This window comes from Macrotis lagotis, chromosome 3 (genome assembly GCF_037893015.1).
Source record: "Macrotis lagotis isolate mMagLag1 chromosome 3, bilby.v1.9.chrom.fasta, whole genome shotgun sequence".
In the NCBI taxonomy this organism is placed as follows: domain Eukaryota; kingdom Metazoa; phylum Chordata; class Mammalia; order Peramelemorphia; family Peramelidae; genus Macrotis; species Macrotis lagotis.
The window spans coordinates 17,928,536-17,945,452 of NC_133660.1; the positions used below are offsets into that span (position 1 = coordinate 17,928,536).

At 41.4% G+C, this 16,917-nt stretch overlaps 1 protein-coding gene across 4 annotated transcripts in view; it reads right to left on the bottom strand.

The window, feature by feature from the left end:
* Nucleotides 1-16,917, bottom strand: part of ASAH1 (N-acylsphingosine amidohydrolase 1) — a 48,316-nt gene that overhangs the window by 12,287 nt on the left and 19,112 nt on the right. For all 4 annotated transcript variants that reach the window (XR_012476828.1, XR_012476827.1, XR_012476826.1 and 1 more), the window contains exons 3-6: nt 7,143-7,233; nt 5,406-5,492; nt 2,972-3,050; nt 612-686 (exon numbers count right to left, since the gene is read on the bottom strand). Coding sequence is in view for 1 of the 4 variants with exons in the window: in XM_074228226.1 (XP_074084327.1) it covers nt 612-686; nt 2,972-3,050; nt 5,406-5,492; nt 7,143-7,233 (332 nt within the window). In the remaining 3 variants the exon portion in view is untranslated. The remainder of the gene's footprint in view (nt 1-611; nt 687-2,971; nt 3,051-5,405; nt 5,493-7,142; nt 7,234-16,917) is intronic.

Here is a 16,917-nt window from a genome sequence, read left to right on the forward strand (position 1 = left end):
ATCACGGTGCTCTTCACCCCCAAGATGGTAGCCAGCTCTTTCCCACCTCTCCTGAGGAGGGTCGAGAGGGGGCCAATCACCCCAGTGTCTCAGCCTTGAGAGTTCTTAGGGGCTGTTTTTTTTTTAACATTTTTTTTTGGCAAGGCAATGGGGATAAGTGGTTTGCCCAAGGTCGCATAGCTAAGTAATTCTTAAGTGTCTGATGTCAAATTTGAACTCAAGTACTCCTGACTCCAGGTCTGGTGCTCCATCCACTGTGCCACCTAGCTGCCCCGGGGGGGGGCGCTATTTTTGCTGTTGGAGGTCCAAGGGAGGGGAAAGAAGGCCATCATGGCAGAGGCTAGAATGATAAGTGGCAAAGGCACCAAGATTTAGTGGGACAGACCCATCTGGGATTTTGGGGGTGCCATACTAGGGCTAGAGAGCTCCTTAAAAGACCCACTGCCAGGCTCATGCCAATGCCTGAAAGACTGGTGGAAAACTGAGCATAACTGACTTAAGCCAGAATTGCAAGAGTCTGCCCCGAGGCAGGAGAGGTTGAAATAGGAAGCCCAGCTCTCCACCCAGGCCTAACCCCCACCCCCACCCCCAGCACCCACCACATATCTTACCTTTCTTATCTTCTGCTATGATGGAGGTACACATGGTGAAGAGTTCATAGAAGATGTTGAATGAAAGAATCTCACCTGAGGGGGACAAGACATATGCCAGGTTATTAAACAGACCAGAGATCTAAGGGCACTGGCACAACCCCAGTTATGCCAGAGGGGCCCACCTCTGCCAGCAGCTCTTTGGTGGCGGAGGGTGGGCAGGACCAACCATGACTCTACTTCTCTTCTGCCCTCCAGTTCTATGTTTTTTTTATTTATTTAAGGCAGTGGGGTTAAGTGACTTGCCTAAGGTCACATAGCTAAGCAATTCTTAAGTGTCTGAGGCCAGATATGTACTCAGGTCCCCTCCAGAGCTGGTGCTCTATACACTGTGCCACCTAGCTGTACCCTGCACTCCAGTTCTAAGAGATCTGAGCACTTCTCTTTTAAGATTTCTTGAAACAGGACAGCTTTTTGGTTGTGGCATTCAGATAATCCAATGAGTCTTAATTTATTCTTTTCCATCTGTTTTCTAGGTCAGTTGTCTTTGCTAGGAGATGCATTCTAGTTTCTTCTATATTTTTTTCCCTAGCCTTTTGGCTTTGTTGTAGTGTTTCCTGTGGCCTCCTGGAGTCATTGACTTTAATCTGGTCCACTCTAACTTTCATTAAGCTGATGTTGGACAGGTTCTCTACCTTTTTCCAATTTTCTTCCATAATTCTCATTTTTTTTTCCATTTATAAAAACCATTTTCAACTCCCAGTTCATCTCTTCCAGACCTTTGAGCTGCAAGTCAAGGCTGGCTTTGCTTTGAGACTGCTTTTGAATGTTTTAGAGTCATACACAATCAGATCTCAGTGTACTGGGGTTCTTTTGCTGTTGCCCATTCTCCCAGGGACATGCTGTGAGGACTGGGCTCTGTGGCCCTTTGGGGAGGTCTGGGGGGGGGGGGGTCCTCCTTCTCAAGGACAGCTTGGGATCTTTAACTTTTGGTGTTCCCAAGAGTCTGCTCCTGGGAAGAGCCTGATGGTTGCCCCTGGCTGCGAGCCCTATGGTCTCCGGACTTGGATCTGGGTCGAGAAGAACAGAAGCTGCCTGTCTCTGCCCACCAGCTCCAGTCTGTTCAGTTCTTCCGTCCAGAGCAGTAAAATGCCAGGATCCCCTTGGTCTGGGATTCTTGGCCTGGTCATTCCCTGGCGCTTCGGCTAGATGGTGGAAGCAAGACGCTGTCCTGGGCCCAGAATCTGAGCCCACGGCTGCTGCTGTTGCCGCTGCTGGTGATGAGGCCCCAACTCCTTGCTCTGGACCCTGCCCTGGACCTCCCTATGACCTCTCAGTCCTCCCTAGATCTGGGATCTGGAACTGGTAATGGGTGATAAAACTTCCACAGTCACATGTGTCCCCACTGCCTGAGACCTCCTCTTGCCCTGGTGTCCCACCTTTCCCTGGTCAACAACATGCTCCTGGCCCAATCCCTGACTCCAGACTTCTCTGTCTGTCTCTCTGAATTTCAGTCATTCTTTTGGACAGTCCCTCATGGGATGGATGGGTAGATGAAGGGAAAGAAAGAGCATGGTCAGGTGGGATTTGGGACTGGTGGAAGGGAGGAATCCAAAGACTTATCATTAAAGGTTCAATGTCAACCTGAGAGGTATCCACAGAAGGGCCTGGCTTCATGTTTCAGAAAAAGGCCTAGAGGACACCCACAGAGCAGGGGCCAAAAGATCTCAGGCTGAATAGCATGAGATAAAATCAGATGGGCATAGATGTAAACCCAGCAGTGCAGCCCCACCCGGCTGATGCAGGTCACCTGAACTGCCTCAGAGGAGGTGTCCGGGGCTAAGGAGGTGGGGAGTCTCCTGACCTTGGCCCTGCTCACCCCTTGGCTGGTGTTCCATGCTCAAAGCGATGGAGAACCCCAAGAGAGGAGCAATCAAGACAATGAAGGGCCCCCAGGGTCACACCACCTGGGAGGGCTAAGTGAAGGCATTGCAGGAATATATGTAGGAAGACCAGAGGAAGTGGGTGGAAGTTCTCGGGAAGCTGATGAGGACCCCCAAGGGCAATGGGAGGAGGATGCAGAGGCAAAGTGAGGCTTGAAGCCTGGAAAGCTGTCCAGTAAAGAGTAGCAAGTGCCCTGTCATGGAGGTATAAAGACCAGCCTGCTGTCACTTGTTAGGGAGGCTGAAGGCAAGGGGGTTCTTGGCTAGGGATGGGATGGCCTTGATTTTTCAACAATTTTTCCTAGATCTTTTACTTAATTTGCAAAGCATCATGTAAAAATTACTGTAGCAGATGGTGGCTTCCAAAACACTGAAAGCACCAGAAAAGGCATCTCCCCTCTCCCTCAGCCCTCTCCCAGTCCCAGCCCAGGGGATTACCTAGGGGGATTCCAGACACATCGGCAATCCCCTTCAGTTCTTCCTCAAAGGGCCAGGGAAGGTTCCCAAGCATGCTGGGCTGGAATTCAGAAAGCAGAGACATCAGCAAGTTCTTCACAGGGTGATTTTCCCCACATAAAACACACTAACCATTCTCATTTGAAAGTGAAATGTTGGGAAAAGCAGAATTTTTCCCAGAAGGCACAGAAATCACTGACTGGTCCTGGGTGGGAAAAACAGTGAATGTTCAGCTGTTCTTCAATCTCTATTAAAGTTGGTTTTAATTGGAAACCGAGGAACTGCCCATTGGTTAGGGATGGACGAACAATCTGTGCTATATATGAATGCAATGGAATCCTACTGGGCTTGTAAGAAAAGTTGAGCAGGTGGATTTCAGAAAACTCTAGAAAGATGTAAGCTTTGAACTGATGCAAAGTGAAGTGAAAAGAACCAGAAGAATACTGGATACAGAAACAACACTGTGCAGAGGTCAACTATGAGAGATTTCGCTCTTCTCAGGAAGGCAGCAATCCAAGACTCATGATGAAAAATGCCAACCCATTCAGAAAATATGAAACTATGGAATCTGAAGACAGTTAGAAACAGACTGTTTTCACTTTCTTTGGGTTTTTTTTGTGTGGTTTTTCCCCTTTTCCTCTCTTTAGTTCTTATTTCTTTCGTAACACAATTAATGTGGAAATTTGTGTACCAGAACTGCACATGAACCACCCACATCAGATCGTTTGCCATCTTGGGGAAGGGCAGGGGAGAAAACTGTGGAACTCAAAATCTTATGAAAAATGAATACTGATGGGGCGGCTAGGTGGCACAGTGGATAGAGCACTGGCCCTGGAGTCAGGAGAACCTGAGTTCAAATCCAACCTCAGACACTTAATATTTACCTAGCTGTGTGGCCTTGGGCAAGCCACTTAACCCCATTTGCCTTGCAAAATCCTAAAAAAAAAATGAATACTGAAAACTAAATTTATATATAATTGAAAAAATAAAATTCTATGTACAGTGGGGTGGCTAGGTGGCGTAATGGATAAAGCACCGGCCTTGGAGTCAGGAGTACCTGGGTTCAAATCCGGTCTCAGACACTTAATAATTACCTAGCTGTGTGGCCTTGGGCAAGCCACTTAACCCCATTTGCCTTGCCAAAAACCTAAAAAAAAAATTCTATGTACATAAAAATAAATGAATAAAAAAGAAATGTTGATTTTAATGCTTTGCTCTCTTAAGAACAGCAGGAGAGTTCCAAGTTTCTTCCAAAGTCAGGGCTAAAAATTGTGAGGGAAATCAGGGAGAGCTTGAAGAGAAAGGGAATGGTGGTAGGGACAATCCATTGGAGGAGGGGCTGAAGAGGGGAATGAACATGTCTGGAGATGATGATATGAGCAAGGAGAAGACCATCTCCTTTCTTCACCAGACAAAGAGGGGAAAGAAAAGTGTCAGATGATGAAGGGGTTTGGAAAGGTAGAGGAGACAAAAACCATATCCCTATTGGTCTATTTTCTCGGTGAAGAAAGAGGTGAAAGCCCTGTTTGTGTTTGGGGTGAGGGAACACCTTGGGATGCTTGAGAAGAAAAGTGAATGGGTAGAACAGTTACTGTGGGGAATCAGGGAAAGAGTGTAGAAGGCAGGACTTGTTGAGATGAGACACCATCTATTTGCATTGGATTTTCTTAGGATGACTTTCTCAAAGTTGGCAGCCTGAGAGTAAGGGTGGAAGAGCCTCAAGGCTGAGGTTGGGCAAGGCACAAGTACTCCCAGAGACCAGGAAAGGTAGGATGGAGGAAGGGCAAAGGACTTGAGGGCAGAGTAATGGGTAGAATGAAATGGGGAACCTGGGACTGAGGCTATGGACAGAGGAAAAGAGAGGTGGGGCCAAATACTAAGGGATGGGAAGGACATGGACGGACCAGAGAGGAGGAAGGATATGCTTGCCATGGTGGCAGGAAAGGTTTAGGCCAGGACCTTTCAGAGTTCTCCATCATGGAGTGAAAGACTCAGCAGTGAAATGAAAGATGAAGGGGGTCTATCCCTAGGGGTAGAAGAAGGGGATGATGGTGGAAGATAGGGGAGCTGAGAATGGGAAGGGAGAGCTCCTAGAAGTCCACTAGAATAAAAGCAGGGGTAGGAGTAGAGAGAGAGATAAGGGTTCAACACAATGAAAAGTCCTGGGAGCCAAGAGATAATGGTGTTCCTTTGGGTAGTAAAATAGACTAGGCATTCTAATAGTGCTTACCCCCACCCCTTGAGTGTGGCAAGACAGAATTTGTCCAGCCTCCCCTCCCTCCCCCATCTTGCCTCCATCCCAGAAGAGATGGGTCAATCTTCCCCTTAAGTGAATGACAGATACCACCAATCCATACATAGAGATGCACACATTTGTACCTACATAAAGATTGTTTTGGACAATAAAAATTCTTACCAAGCGTTCATCCACCATCTTCATAATTCTTCCAGTAGGAGAGAAGGCATTCACTACATCCTTCACATTCTGCACAATAGTACGGAGCTGGAAAAACAAACAAATGCACCAATCAGAAAGCAGGAGGCAAAAATTATAGGGTGCTGACATCAGAAACCTTAACGGTTCCCAGGATACAAGCCAACAAGAGGACCATCAACTTTGAGCTGGAAAGGCTCTCATGAGTCTCTTGGTCCAAGCCCCCCATTTTACACTTTGGCAAACTGAAGTTCAAAGGGAGATGCCATCGGTTCAAGAGGAAGAGCCAGGATCTAAAGATCTAAACTCTGCCTCCAAAACCCTCTCCAAGGGTTTTGACTACTCCACAAATTAAGTTGTAATTTGTGTCTGAGGAGGATTCTGGATGACAGATAAGCTTTCTATACCTAACTGGATCTTTAAAATTCCATTTCCTGGATTACTCTGATCTCTTCTCTCCCAACACAAACACACCCAGAGAGAGCTGAGGGCCATCAGACAAGCAGAAACCGGCCCAAGAAGGCTGGCTGCTCTTGTGAAGCCATCCTTGAGGCTTCTGGGAATGTCAAGAACATCCAGGCATCTTGTCTTTGTGCACGATGTGAAGGACTGGAAGAAAACCCAAGCAGAGGGCCAGGGAGTCTGAAGGCAGGGGCCAAGCCCAGGCAGGAGGAGCTGCTGATGCTCCAAAGTGACTTTCACAGTTCTTTTACTGGATCTGTAGCCCCAGCAGGGTGAGGATGAGCAAGCAGGTCCCTTGATCAGAGTTAAAAGGTGTGGGGACTCCCCCCCCCTCCCCAGGGAACAGTTTCCAAGAGGGCAGAGTCCTTCCTTGAACCCTGATCCTCTGGCTCCAAGGAAAGTGTCCATCCTCCTCCTCCTGTGTTCGAGGCCCTTGGGGTCCCATTCCCACCCTGTCCCTACTCCTTGTGCCTCCTCCCTTGGGGCCTCAGTTTCCTTATCTATAAATGAGGCAACTGAACCAGAGAGCTGCTTTTCCAAAACCAGTTTCACGATACCCCCAGTCAAGGTCCCTGGATGCCCCAGCAGGCTTCCTCATGGTCCAAAGGACAAGCAAGTCCTGGAGGGCATCAGTCAGAAGAAGGACCAATATCTTTGTCCACAAATAGCCCAGCCCACAGAGGAAAAGACAAACCCACTCCCAGGCGAATCCTAGGAATTTCTCTGCTGGGACAACATGATCATGTCCTGTTCCCATGAGGGGGACACAGGTGTAGACACCTTGAGCAGTTGGGACACAGGTGTAGACACCTTGAGCAGTTTTCTGCTTTTGTCATGGGATAATTGAAACTCCAGAAAGGGAAGAGACACACAAGTTGTAAGTCCCAAGGCCAGGTAAAAACCTCAATCCATCTCAAACACCACATCAGGTACTCTTTTCCCTGGACCTCATGGAGACCAAGGCTCCATCAATTCATTTTTCCTACAAAATCCTTTCTAATCCCTCAAAGAAAAGGTGACTGACTTCTGAACAAGACCACAGCCCCAAGTCTCTCACTAAGTCTGAGGCCTAGCTGAATCCAGGTCTCCAAAGGCTGATTTAAAACATCAGATCAGGAATGGGCTCACAAAAAATGGAACTATGCCCCCCCCTCAAAAGTAGTCTTCACATAGTTGCTAAACAAGTTAATGCAATGTTCTACTTTACTTTAAAAACTATATACAACTGTGAAGAATTAGCATGGAAGGTTCTCATACCCCTGGTGACAGGACTGTGGTGACCTCCTGCCATCGCTTGTACGGGGGCAAGTCAAGATTGATGGTGTACCAAGGCAATAGACCTCTGTACCTGGAAGGAAAATACACACATTATTTATTCTTTCAAGTCCCAGTTTTGGTTAGGCAGATACTCACAGCATTGGGCCAAGTGCTGAGGAAACCAGCCCTGGCTAGAAATAGCTAAATCCCCTTTGGACACTCTATCAGAGAGAAATCACGCACACCCAGGAAATGCAAGGGAAGGCATGGGGCAGCTCCTCAAGGAGGGAATCTCAAGGGTCTCCTTTTGGAGGTGGCGGCTCAGGAGCTGAGCACAGAAACAAAAGATGGAGAGCATGTCCTTGCATGAAGCCAGGAGTCCAGGGGGAGAGGCAAAGGGGTCGACCCAGGGAGATAAGTGGCAGCCGTGCTATGCAGGTAGATGGCCAAGACTTAGAACCTGACTGAAAGGGGGTAAAGGATAGTGAGGAGATGAGGAGGATTCATGGTTGTGACCTTGGGCAGCTAGAAAGATGGAGGCTAATCTTGAAATAACTTCATTTGAAAGGGGGATGGGTTGGGAGGGTTGAATGATTATGAGTTCTATCAGGGATATATTGAGTTTGGAATGTCTTTGGTGGGCAGTACTGGTCTCAGGAGAGAGGTTAGAACCAGATATAGATCTGAGAGTCAGATGCACAAAGTGATACCTGGACCAATGGGACTTCATGAAGTCACAAAGTGATAAAGTATTTAGAGGGGCAGAGCCAAAATGGTAGATAGGATACAACTTCAAAATAAGACCTCAAATAAAATTCTATTGTGGCAGAGACAACAAAATGTGGAGGTGACACATTTTTCCAGTCTAAAATAACTTAGGAGGTCAGCTGGAAAGGTTTGTGACCAGGGTATCATTACAGGATGGAAAATGGATAATTTCAATTACATCAAATTTGATAATTTGTGCACAAACAAAACCAATGCAACCAAGATTTAAAGGAGAACAGGAAACTGAGGGAAAATTTTTTTACAAGTTTCTCTGATAAATACCTAGAGAAATGAGTTAAATTTAAAAAGACTATAGGTCATTCCCCAAGTAATCAATGGTCAAAAGATATGAATAGGCAGTTTTCAGAAGAAATCAAAGCTATATAAAGTCGTATGAAAAAATGTTCTAAAAATCTCTATTAGAAAAATGTAAACTGACACAACCCTGAAGTACTACTTTATGCCTATCAGACTGGCTAACATGGTAGAAAAGAAAAATGATCAATACTGGAGAGAATGTGAGAAAAGTGAGACACTAACATATGATTGTAAATTGTGAACTGGTCCAACCATTCTGGAGAACAATTTGGAACTATGCCCAAAGGACTGTAAAACCATATCACTACTATACCCCAAAGAGAGTAAGGAAAAAGAAAAAAGAACCTATATGTACAAAAATAATTACAGTAACTCTTTTTTAAGGTGGCAAAGAATTGGAAATTGAGTGGCATCCCCATCAGATGGGGAATGGCTGCACGAGTTGTCCTATATGAAATGATGAGCAGGATGGCTTCCAAAAACCCTGGGAAGACATGAATTTATGCAAAGAGAAGTGAGCAGAACCAGTAAAACATTGTAACAGCAATGTTGTACAATGATCAACTGTGAATGACTGAGCTATTCTGATCAATACAACAAACCGAGACAATTCCAAAGGACTTATGATTAAAAATGCTATTCACTTCCAGAGAAAGAAGTGATAGAGTCTGAAGGCAGATCAAAGCATACTTGTAAAACTTTATTTTTTAATATTTTTTCCAATTACATGTAAAGACAATTTTTGACATTCATTTTTAAAAAATTTTTTATTTATTTAAGGCAATGGGATTAAGTGACTTGTCCAAGGTCACACAGCTAGTCAATTATTAAGTATCAGAGCCTGGATTTGAACTCAGGTCCTCCTGACTCTAGAGCTGGTGTTCTATCCACTGCACCACCTAGCTGACCTTTGACATTCATTTTTTGTAAGATTTTGAGTTCCACATTTTTTCCCTCCCCTTTCATTGAAGACAGCAAGTGATCAGATATAGTTTCTATATGGACAATTTAAACCTTATTTTTCTAGTTTGTTTTTTAAATCTGTGCTTTCTTTTGCAACATGGTTATAAGAATGTAGAACTCAAAAATTTAAAAGACTAAAGTTAAATTTTTTACAGGTAATTGAGAAATATTTGATGAAGTAAAATATATTAAAAACAACAAAATACAAAAAGTTGTAAAAAACTAAATAAAACAAATAGACCTTTGGGGAAAAAATTAATTGCTCATGGGTAGACTGAGTCAAAATAATACAAATCACAATTCTACTCAAATTAATTTATTTATTGTGTGCCACTTCATCTTATAGAGCTAGAAAAAAATAGATCAAGAATTTCAAGGGGCAGCTAGGTGGCGCAATGGATAGAGAACCGGCCCTGGAGTCAGGAGTACCTGAGTTCAAATCCGGCCTCAGACACTTAATAATTACCTAGCTGTGTGGCCTTGGGCAAACCACTTAACCCATCGCCTAGCAAAAACTAAAAAAAAAAAAAAGAATTTCAAGGGATCCAGAACCCTGCTCAAAGATCAATAAAACTGATCATACTCTTTGACCCAGCAATACCAGTATTAGGTCTATATCCAAAAGAAATCATGAAAAATGGAAAAAGTTCCATATATGATGATGAAGAACAAAGAGAACATTGTACACATGAACAACAACATTATGTGAGCTGATCAACTATGACAGATGCAACTCCTCTCAGCAGTTCAGAGATCTAGGACAATCCTGGAAGATCTGTTACAGACAATATCAACCACATCCAAAGGAAAAACAAAAAAAAAACCCCAAAACCCACAGAATCTGAATATATACTATGTTCACTTTTTTTTAAAACTCCTTTTATGTTTTCCTTTCCTATCTCATGGTTTTCTTTCTTTTCCCTTAATCCTAATTCCTCTTACACAAAATAACTAATATGTAAATATGTTAAACAGAAATTTACATGTACAACTTTTACCAGTCTGTTGCTTCATAGGGGAGGGAGAAGAAAAGGGAAGATGGTAGAAAAATATATAATATAAATTTGCAAATGGATGAATGCTGAAAAACAACCATAGCATTAAATTGGAAAAACAAAATAACAATTTAAAAAAAAAGAATTTCAAGGGAATTAATGAAAAAAAATGTAGAGGAAGACAACCTAGCAGTATCAGATCCTCAAACTATATTACAAAGCAATAATAATCAAAACAGTCTCATATTGGCTAAGAATAGAGTGATGGAGCAAGTGGAATATACATTAGTAAATGACCATAGCAATCTAGTATTTGATAAATCCAAAGGTTCAAGTTCTGGGGGAAAAGCTCGACGTACGATAAAAATTAGGTATACACCAATATCTCACACCATTTATACCAAGATAAGGTTAAACTGGGAACATGATTTCTTATTTAGATTTGGATTTACCTATATCTGAAAGGAATAAATTGATACCCTACCCACCCACTAATATAATCTCACTGTCTATTTCCCTTGCAATTCATTTAATTTTTTTTGAATGCTATGCCATTTGCAGCATATTCAGTTATGCTATTAATTCATAGTCTTTAGTACATTTTAGGAAAATGTAGTTTCCTTAACTATCTCTCCTTTAATCAGATATATTTTTGCTTTTGCTTTTACCGGAAATCATGATTGCTATCTGCCTTTTTTATTTCAACTAAAAAGATTCTACTCCAGCCCCTTATTTTATCTATTGTATCTATTTCAAGTGTTTCTTGTATACTGATATTGTTGGATTTTGTTTTCTAAACCCTCTGCTCTCCACTTCTGTTCATCCCAATCACATTCAGAATCATGTGTGTGATTCTGTGTATTTCGTCTTATCCTTTTATCTTCTATTTTTTTATACCATCCCCTCCTCCAAAGACTCCTTTGCTTCTGACCACTGCCTCCCTTAATCTAGCCCCTCAAGCTTTCTCTAAATCCATTCCCCTCCTTCCAATTGAGTGCATGTGCTCTTTGAACCTGTTTAAATGAGACTAGAATTCAAATGTTGTTCCTTACTCCTCCCACTCAATCTTCTATTGTTTAATTTTCCTCCTATGCCTCTTTTATGCAAAATAAATATTTCCCCATTCTTCCTCTCCTTTCCTTTTCTCTTCTTTTTCCATTCTTCTTTTGAAAACATCCCAATCTCATAGAATCACTCCAAAGCCCACAGTCTATATATGTAGACTCTTTTTAACCGCCAAGTTCTGAGAGGTTATATGTTTAAATGTCAACTTTTCTATTCGTCTCTGGTCTTTTTTTTAAGAATGCCTGATAATTTTCTCCTTCATTAAATGTCCAGTTTCCTTCCCCTCCCTCACCCCTTTGCTGAGTTTTCCTGGGTAGGTTGTCCTTGGTTGTAATTCTACCTCATTTGACTTCTACAATATAATATTCCAAGCTTTTTGCTCCTTTAATGCAGTAACTGCTAACTTTTGTGTGATCCTAACTCTGACTCCACAGTCCTTGAATTCTTTCTGGATCCTTGCAGTATTTTCTCTTTGACTTGGGAGTTCTGGAATTTGGCTACAATATTCCTGGGATCTCTTTCACATGACTAGTGGACTCCTTTAATTTGTACTTTGCCCTCTGATTCTATGATATCTGGCAGTTTTCTTTTATAATTGCTTGAAACATGATGTTAAGGTTTGTGAGGATTCTGGCTTTCATGTAGTCCAAAAATCCTTAAATTATCTCTCTTCAATCTATTTTTCCAATACTTCACATCTCCCCCACCACACACACACACACACACATTTTTTCATCTTTGATTTCGTATAATTGTTTCTTCAATGCCTCAAGGAATCACTGGCTTCCATTTGATCTAGTCTGATTTTTAGGACTTATTTTTTTTCAGTATTTTTTGATACCCCTTTTACCATTTGGCTAACTCTGATTTTAAAGGAATTATTTCCTTTAGTTTTGGTTTGTGTCTCTTTTACCATGCTATCAATTTTATTTTAATAATTTTTATTTTTACCATGCTATTAATTTTCTTTTAATAATTTTTAAACATAGTTTTCATTTTTCCCCAACCGATCCTATCTGATATTTAAAATATTTTCCCCCTTTTTTAATCTCTCTTCATTTCTTTTTTTTTTTTTTGCAAGGCAAATGGGGTTAAGTGGCTTGCCCAAGGCCACACAGCTAGGTAATTATTAAGTGTCTGAGACCAGATTTGAACCCAGGTACTCCTGACTCCAAGGCCAGTGCTTTATCCACTATGCCACCTAGCTGCCCCATCTCTCTTCATTTCTGCTTGGAATTCATGCTGGATTTTTCTCCAATTTGTATTTTTCTTTGAGGTTTTGTCTGTAGATGGTTTCAAGCTATTGCCTTCTGAGTTTATGTCTTGAGGTTTCCTGTCCCCAGGGTAGCTCTTTGTGATCAGATTCATTGTTGGCTCGTTCTTTCAGCCTCCTTTCTGACTTTAGACTTTCCTGAATTGCGCTCTGCTCCCCTCTGGGAGTATGTCTGACTTGAGCTTTTGCTACTTTTCCAGCTAGATCTAAGGCCTATAACTTTTTGATGCTTCCAATGTGCAGTGGTCCAGGGAGAAGTCTGGTCACTGTCCTGATTTGTGTTCAGCTCATGACCCAAGGATAAAGCCCCTGCTCCCTTGCAACTGCAATTGTTCCTCTCTTCCATAGAGAAAAACAAGACAAACAAAAAACAAACAAAAAACCAGAGGAGCAAAATGGAGCTCAACCCTGGTTCTCATCTCAGAATGTCTTTCTGATCCCCAGGATGTCTTTCTTTTCAGATATTCAGCAGACCTCTACCACTGGAACCATTACACAACCAGTGCTGCATCTGTTGCACCCAGCCTATACCCTAGTGTCCGCAGACCTCTCTTTCTGTCTGCCTTAACTGCCTTAGGCTGGAAAAGAATGACTTACTGTAACTTTTTGTGGGTTTCCCACTCAGAATTTGGTATATTTTTGAAAATTGTTGTAGAGGGGGTATGTTGGGAGTTTGAGAGAAATATGGGTTTCATCTTCAATAAAATATAGCACCTATTCCTACTAAAAACACTAGAGAGCATAGGAATAAATAGATTGTTCCTTAAAATGAGAAGCAGCATCTATCTGAAACCATCAACAAACATTGTATGCAATGGGGATGAGCTAGAAGAATTCCCAGTAATATTAGGGGTTAAAACAAGGATGCCCATTATTACCACTACTCTTTAATATCGTGTTAGAAACGTTAGCTTCAGCAATAAAAGAAGAAAAAGAAATTGGAGGACTTAGAACTCGGAAGGAAGAAAGAAAACTCTCACTGTAGATGACATGATGTATACCTAGAGAATTCTTAAAAAAAAAATTTAAGAAACTACTAGAAACAATTAGCAACTTTAGCAAAGTACCAGGATATAAAATAAACCCACAAAAATCCTTAGCATTTCTATATCTTACTAGCAAGATAGAGCAGCAAGAGCTAGAAAGAGAAATCTTGTTTAAAATAACATCAGACAATATAAAATACTTGGGAGTCTACCTACCAAGGCAGACTCAGAAACTCTATGAAAACAACTATAAAACACTTCTCACACAAATAAAATCAGATTTAAATAACTGGGAAAATAGCAACTGCTCATGGATAGGCTGAGCTAATATAATAAAAATGACAATTCTACCTAAATCAAACTACTTGTTTAGTACCTTACCAAACTTCCAAAAAAATTACTTTGGTGAGCTAGAAAAAACTGTAAGTAAATTCACGTGGAGAAACAAAAAGTGAAGAATATCCAGGGATTTAATGAAAAAAGTGCCAGAGAAGGTGGCTTTGCCTTACCAGATTTAAAATTATACTATAAAGTCATCAAAACTATCTGATACTGGCTAAGAAATAGAGTGGGGGATCAGTGGAAGAGACTAGGTGTGAAAGAGACTACAGGAAATGATTATAATAATCTGCTGTTTGATAAACCCAAAGAGCCCAGCTTCTGGGATAAAAACTCTCTCTTTCCAATAAAAACTGGTGGGAAAATTGAAAGTCAGTATAGCAGAAACTTGGATTAGACCAACATCTCATACCCTATACCAAGATAAGTTCAAAATGGGTACAGAAATTAGACATGAAAGACAAAATTATAAGCAAACTAGGAGATCAAGGAATAGTTAACCTGTCAGATCTATGATAAGGGAAATAGTTTATGACCAAGAAAGAGATGGAGAACATCATTAAAAAACAAACTAGTCAATTTTGATTACATTAAATTAAAAAGCTTTTGTACAAACAAAACCACTGTAACCAAGATCAAAAGAAATATAGTAAATTGAGAAACAATTTTTACAACTAATATTTCTGACAAAGGATCATTTCTAAAATATAGAGAGAACTGAGTCAAATTTATAAAAGAAATAAGCCTTTTCCCAAATGACAAATGGTCAAAGGATATGCAGAGGCAATTTAAATATGAGGAAATCAAAGAGATCCATAGTCATATGAAAAACTGCTCTAAATCATTACTGATTAGAGAAATAGAAATTAAAGCATCTTTGGAGTACCACCTCACACCTCTCAGATTGACCAATATGACCAGAAAGGTCAATGATCAATGCTGGAAAGGATGTGGGAAATCTCAATCACTAATACATTGGGTTATTTTAAAATTAAATTAAATTTATCTAAAACAATGGAGTTAAGTGACTTGCCCAAGGTCACAAATCTAGGCAATTATTGAGTGTCTGGGGTCAAATTTGAACTCAGGTCCTCCTGACTCCAGGGCAGGTGCTCTATCCATTTGTGCCACCTAGCTGCCCCTCACTAATACACTGAAGGTGGAGCTATGAACTCATCCAACCTTTCTGGAGAGCAATTTGGAATGATGCCCAAAGGACAATGAAAATGTGCATACCCTCTGATCCAGCAATACCACTACTGGATCTTTACCCTGAAGAGATGATGAAAAAGGGTAAAAACATTACTTGTACAAAAAATATTCATAGCAGTTCTGTTTGTGGTAGCAAAGAACTGGAAATTGAGTGAATATCCATCAACTGGGGAATGGCTTAATAAACTATAGTATATATGTATGTTATGGAAGACTATTGTTCTATTAGAAACCAGGAGGGATGAGAATTCAGGGAAGCCTGGAAGGATTTGCATGAACTGATGCTGAGCGAGATGAGCAGAACCAGAAAAACACTGTACACCCTAACAGCAACATGGGGGGGTGATGATCCACCTTGATGGACTTGCTCACTCCTTCAGTGCAACAATCAGGGACAATTTGGGGGTATCTGAGATGGAGAATACCATCTGTGTCCAGGGAAGGAATTGTGGAGTTTAAACAAAAAAGTTGTCTTGTATATTATGTAATTTTGCAATCTCTTATGTTTTTTTTTTCCTTGAGGATATGAGTTTTCTCTCAACACATTCAGTTTTGATCAACGCATTGGAAACAATGTAAAGACTATCATATCACACTGCCTTCTGTGGGGGGGGGGAGGAAAGAAGCAAGATTGGGGAGAAAAGTGTAAGATTAAAAAAGGAAGAAAGAAATATGGGCTTCATTCCATCTTCCTTCCTTACATTTTAAATGGAAAAGAATCTCAGAGAGAAAAAATTAACTTTAAGCAGGCCTAGGAAAGGCCTCCTACAGAAGGGAAGATCTGAACTGAGTCTTGAAGGAAACTAGAATAGCAAAGAGGTGTAGGAGGTTAGGAGTGTAAATACCCCCATGCACCTGACAGCAAAGTCAGGAAATGGAGGGTCAATTGTGAGGAACAGCCCTAGGCCAGTGTGTGGAGTCAAGTCTAAGAAAACTGAAAAGGTAGATAGCAAAGTATAATAATAATAATAATAATAATAATAATAACAACAATAACAATAATAGTTGCTGTAAGTTTTGATGACTATATTCCTAGTCAAAGGCTGATTTTCTTGCTATTGTGAGAAATGAAACTAGTCTTCCTTTGGACTTTGAAAGGAAGCCTTGCCCTGCCCTCCTGGCCCTTAAACTCATAAAAGGTTACTACCTCCCTCAGGCAAGACAGCACTGGAGAAGGATGGTTCTCTTGGATATCAAATAAAAAAAATGGCCCCCCAGGAAGTGTGAGATTTTGTCTACTATTGTTGTATATGTTTCTTTCCTCTCCCTTTGCTATAAATTTTGTAATCTCCCTCAGTTTGGGTTGGTCATTACTAAAATGGCCTCCAACCCATAGGTTCTTCAGTAATTTTTTGTAATTCCTTCACCAAGCTGCTGAGTTGGTTTTCTTGATTTTCCAGCATCACTTTCATTTCTCTTCCCAATTTTTCCTCTACTTCCCTGATGTGATTTTCAAAACCTTTTTTGAACTCTTCCATAACCTGAGACCAATTCATATTTTTCTTAGATACAAGAGCTTTGACTTTGTCATCTCCTGAGTTTGTATTTTAATCCTCCATAGGACCAAAGTAATTGTCTATAGTCATATTCTTTTTCTCCTTTTGTTCATATTCCCAGTCTTTGGACTTAATTTTAACTCTTTTTTTAAGATGAGGGTCTGCTTGCAGGATGCACTATCCCAAGCTTTTGAGTTTTTTGCAGGACCACTCCACCCACCCCACCCCCCACCCCCGCACCAGAACTCAATCCCTTCAAGGTGTGATTAAAAGCTCTGATTGCTCTCCTGGCCTGTGTTCTGGTCCTATGGATAACCACAAGCTCTCCCCCCCTGTCCTGGAGCTGGGAAGAGGGCCCTT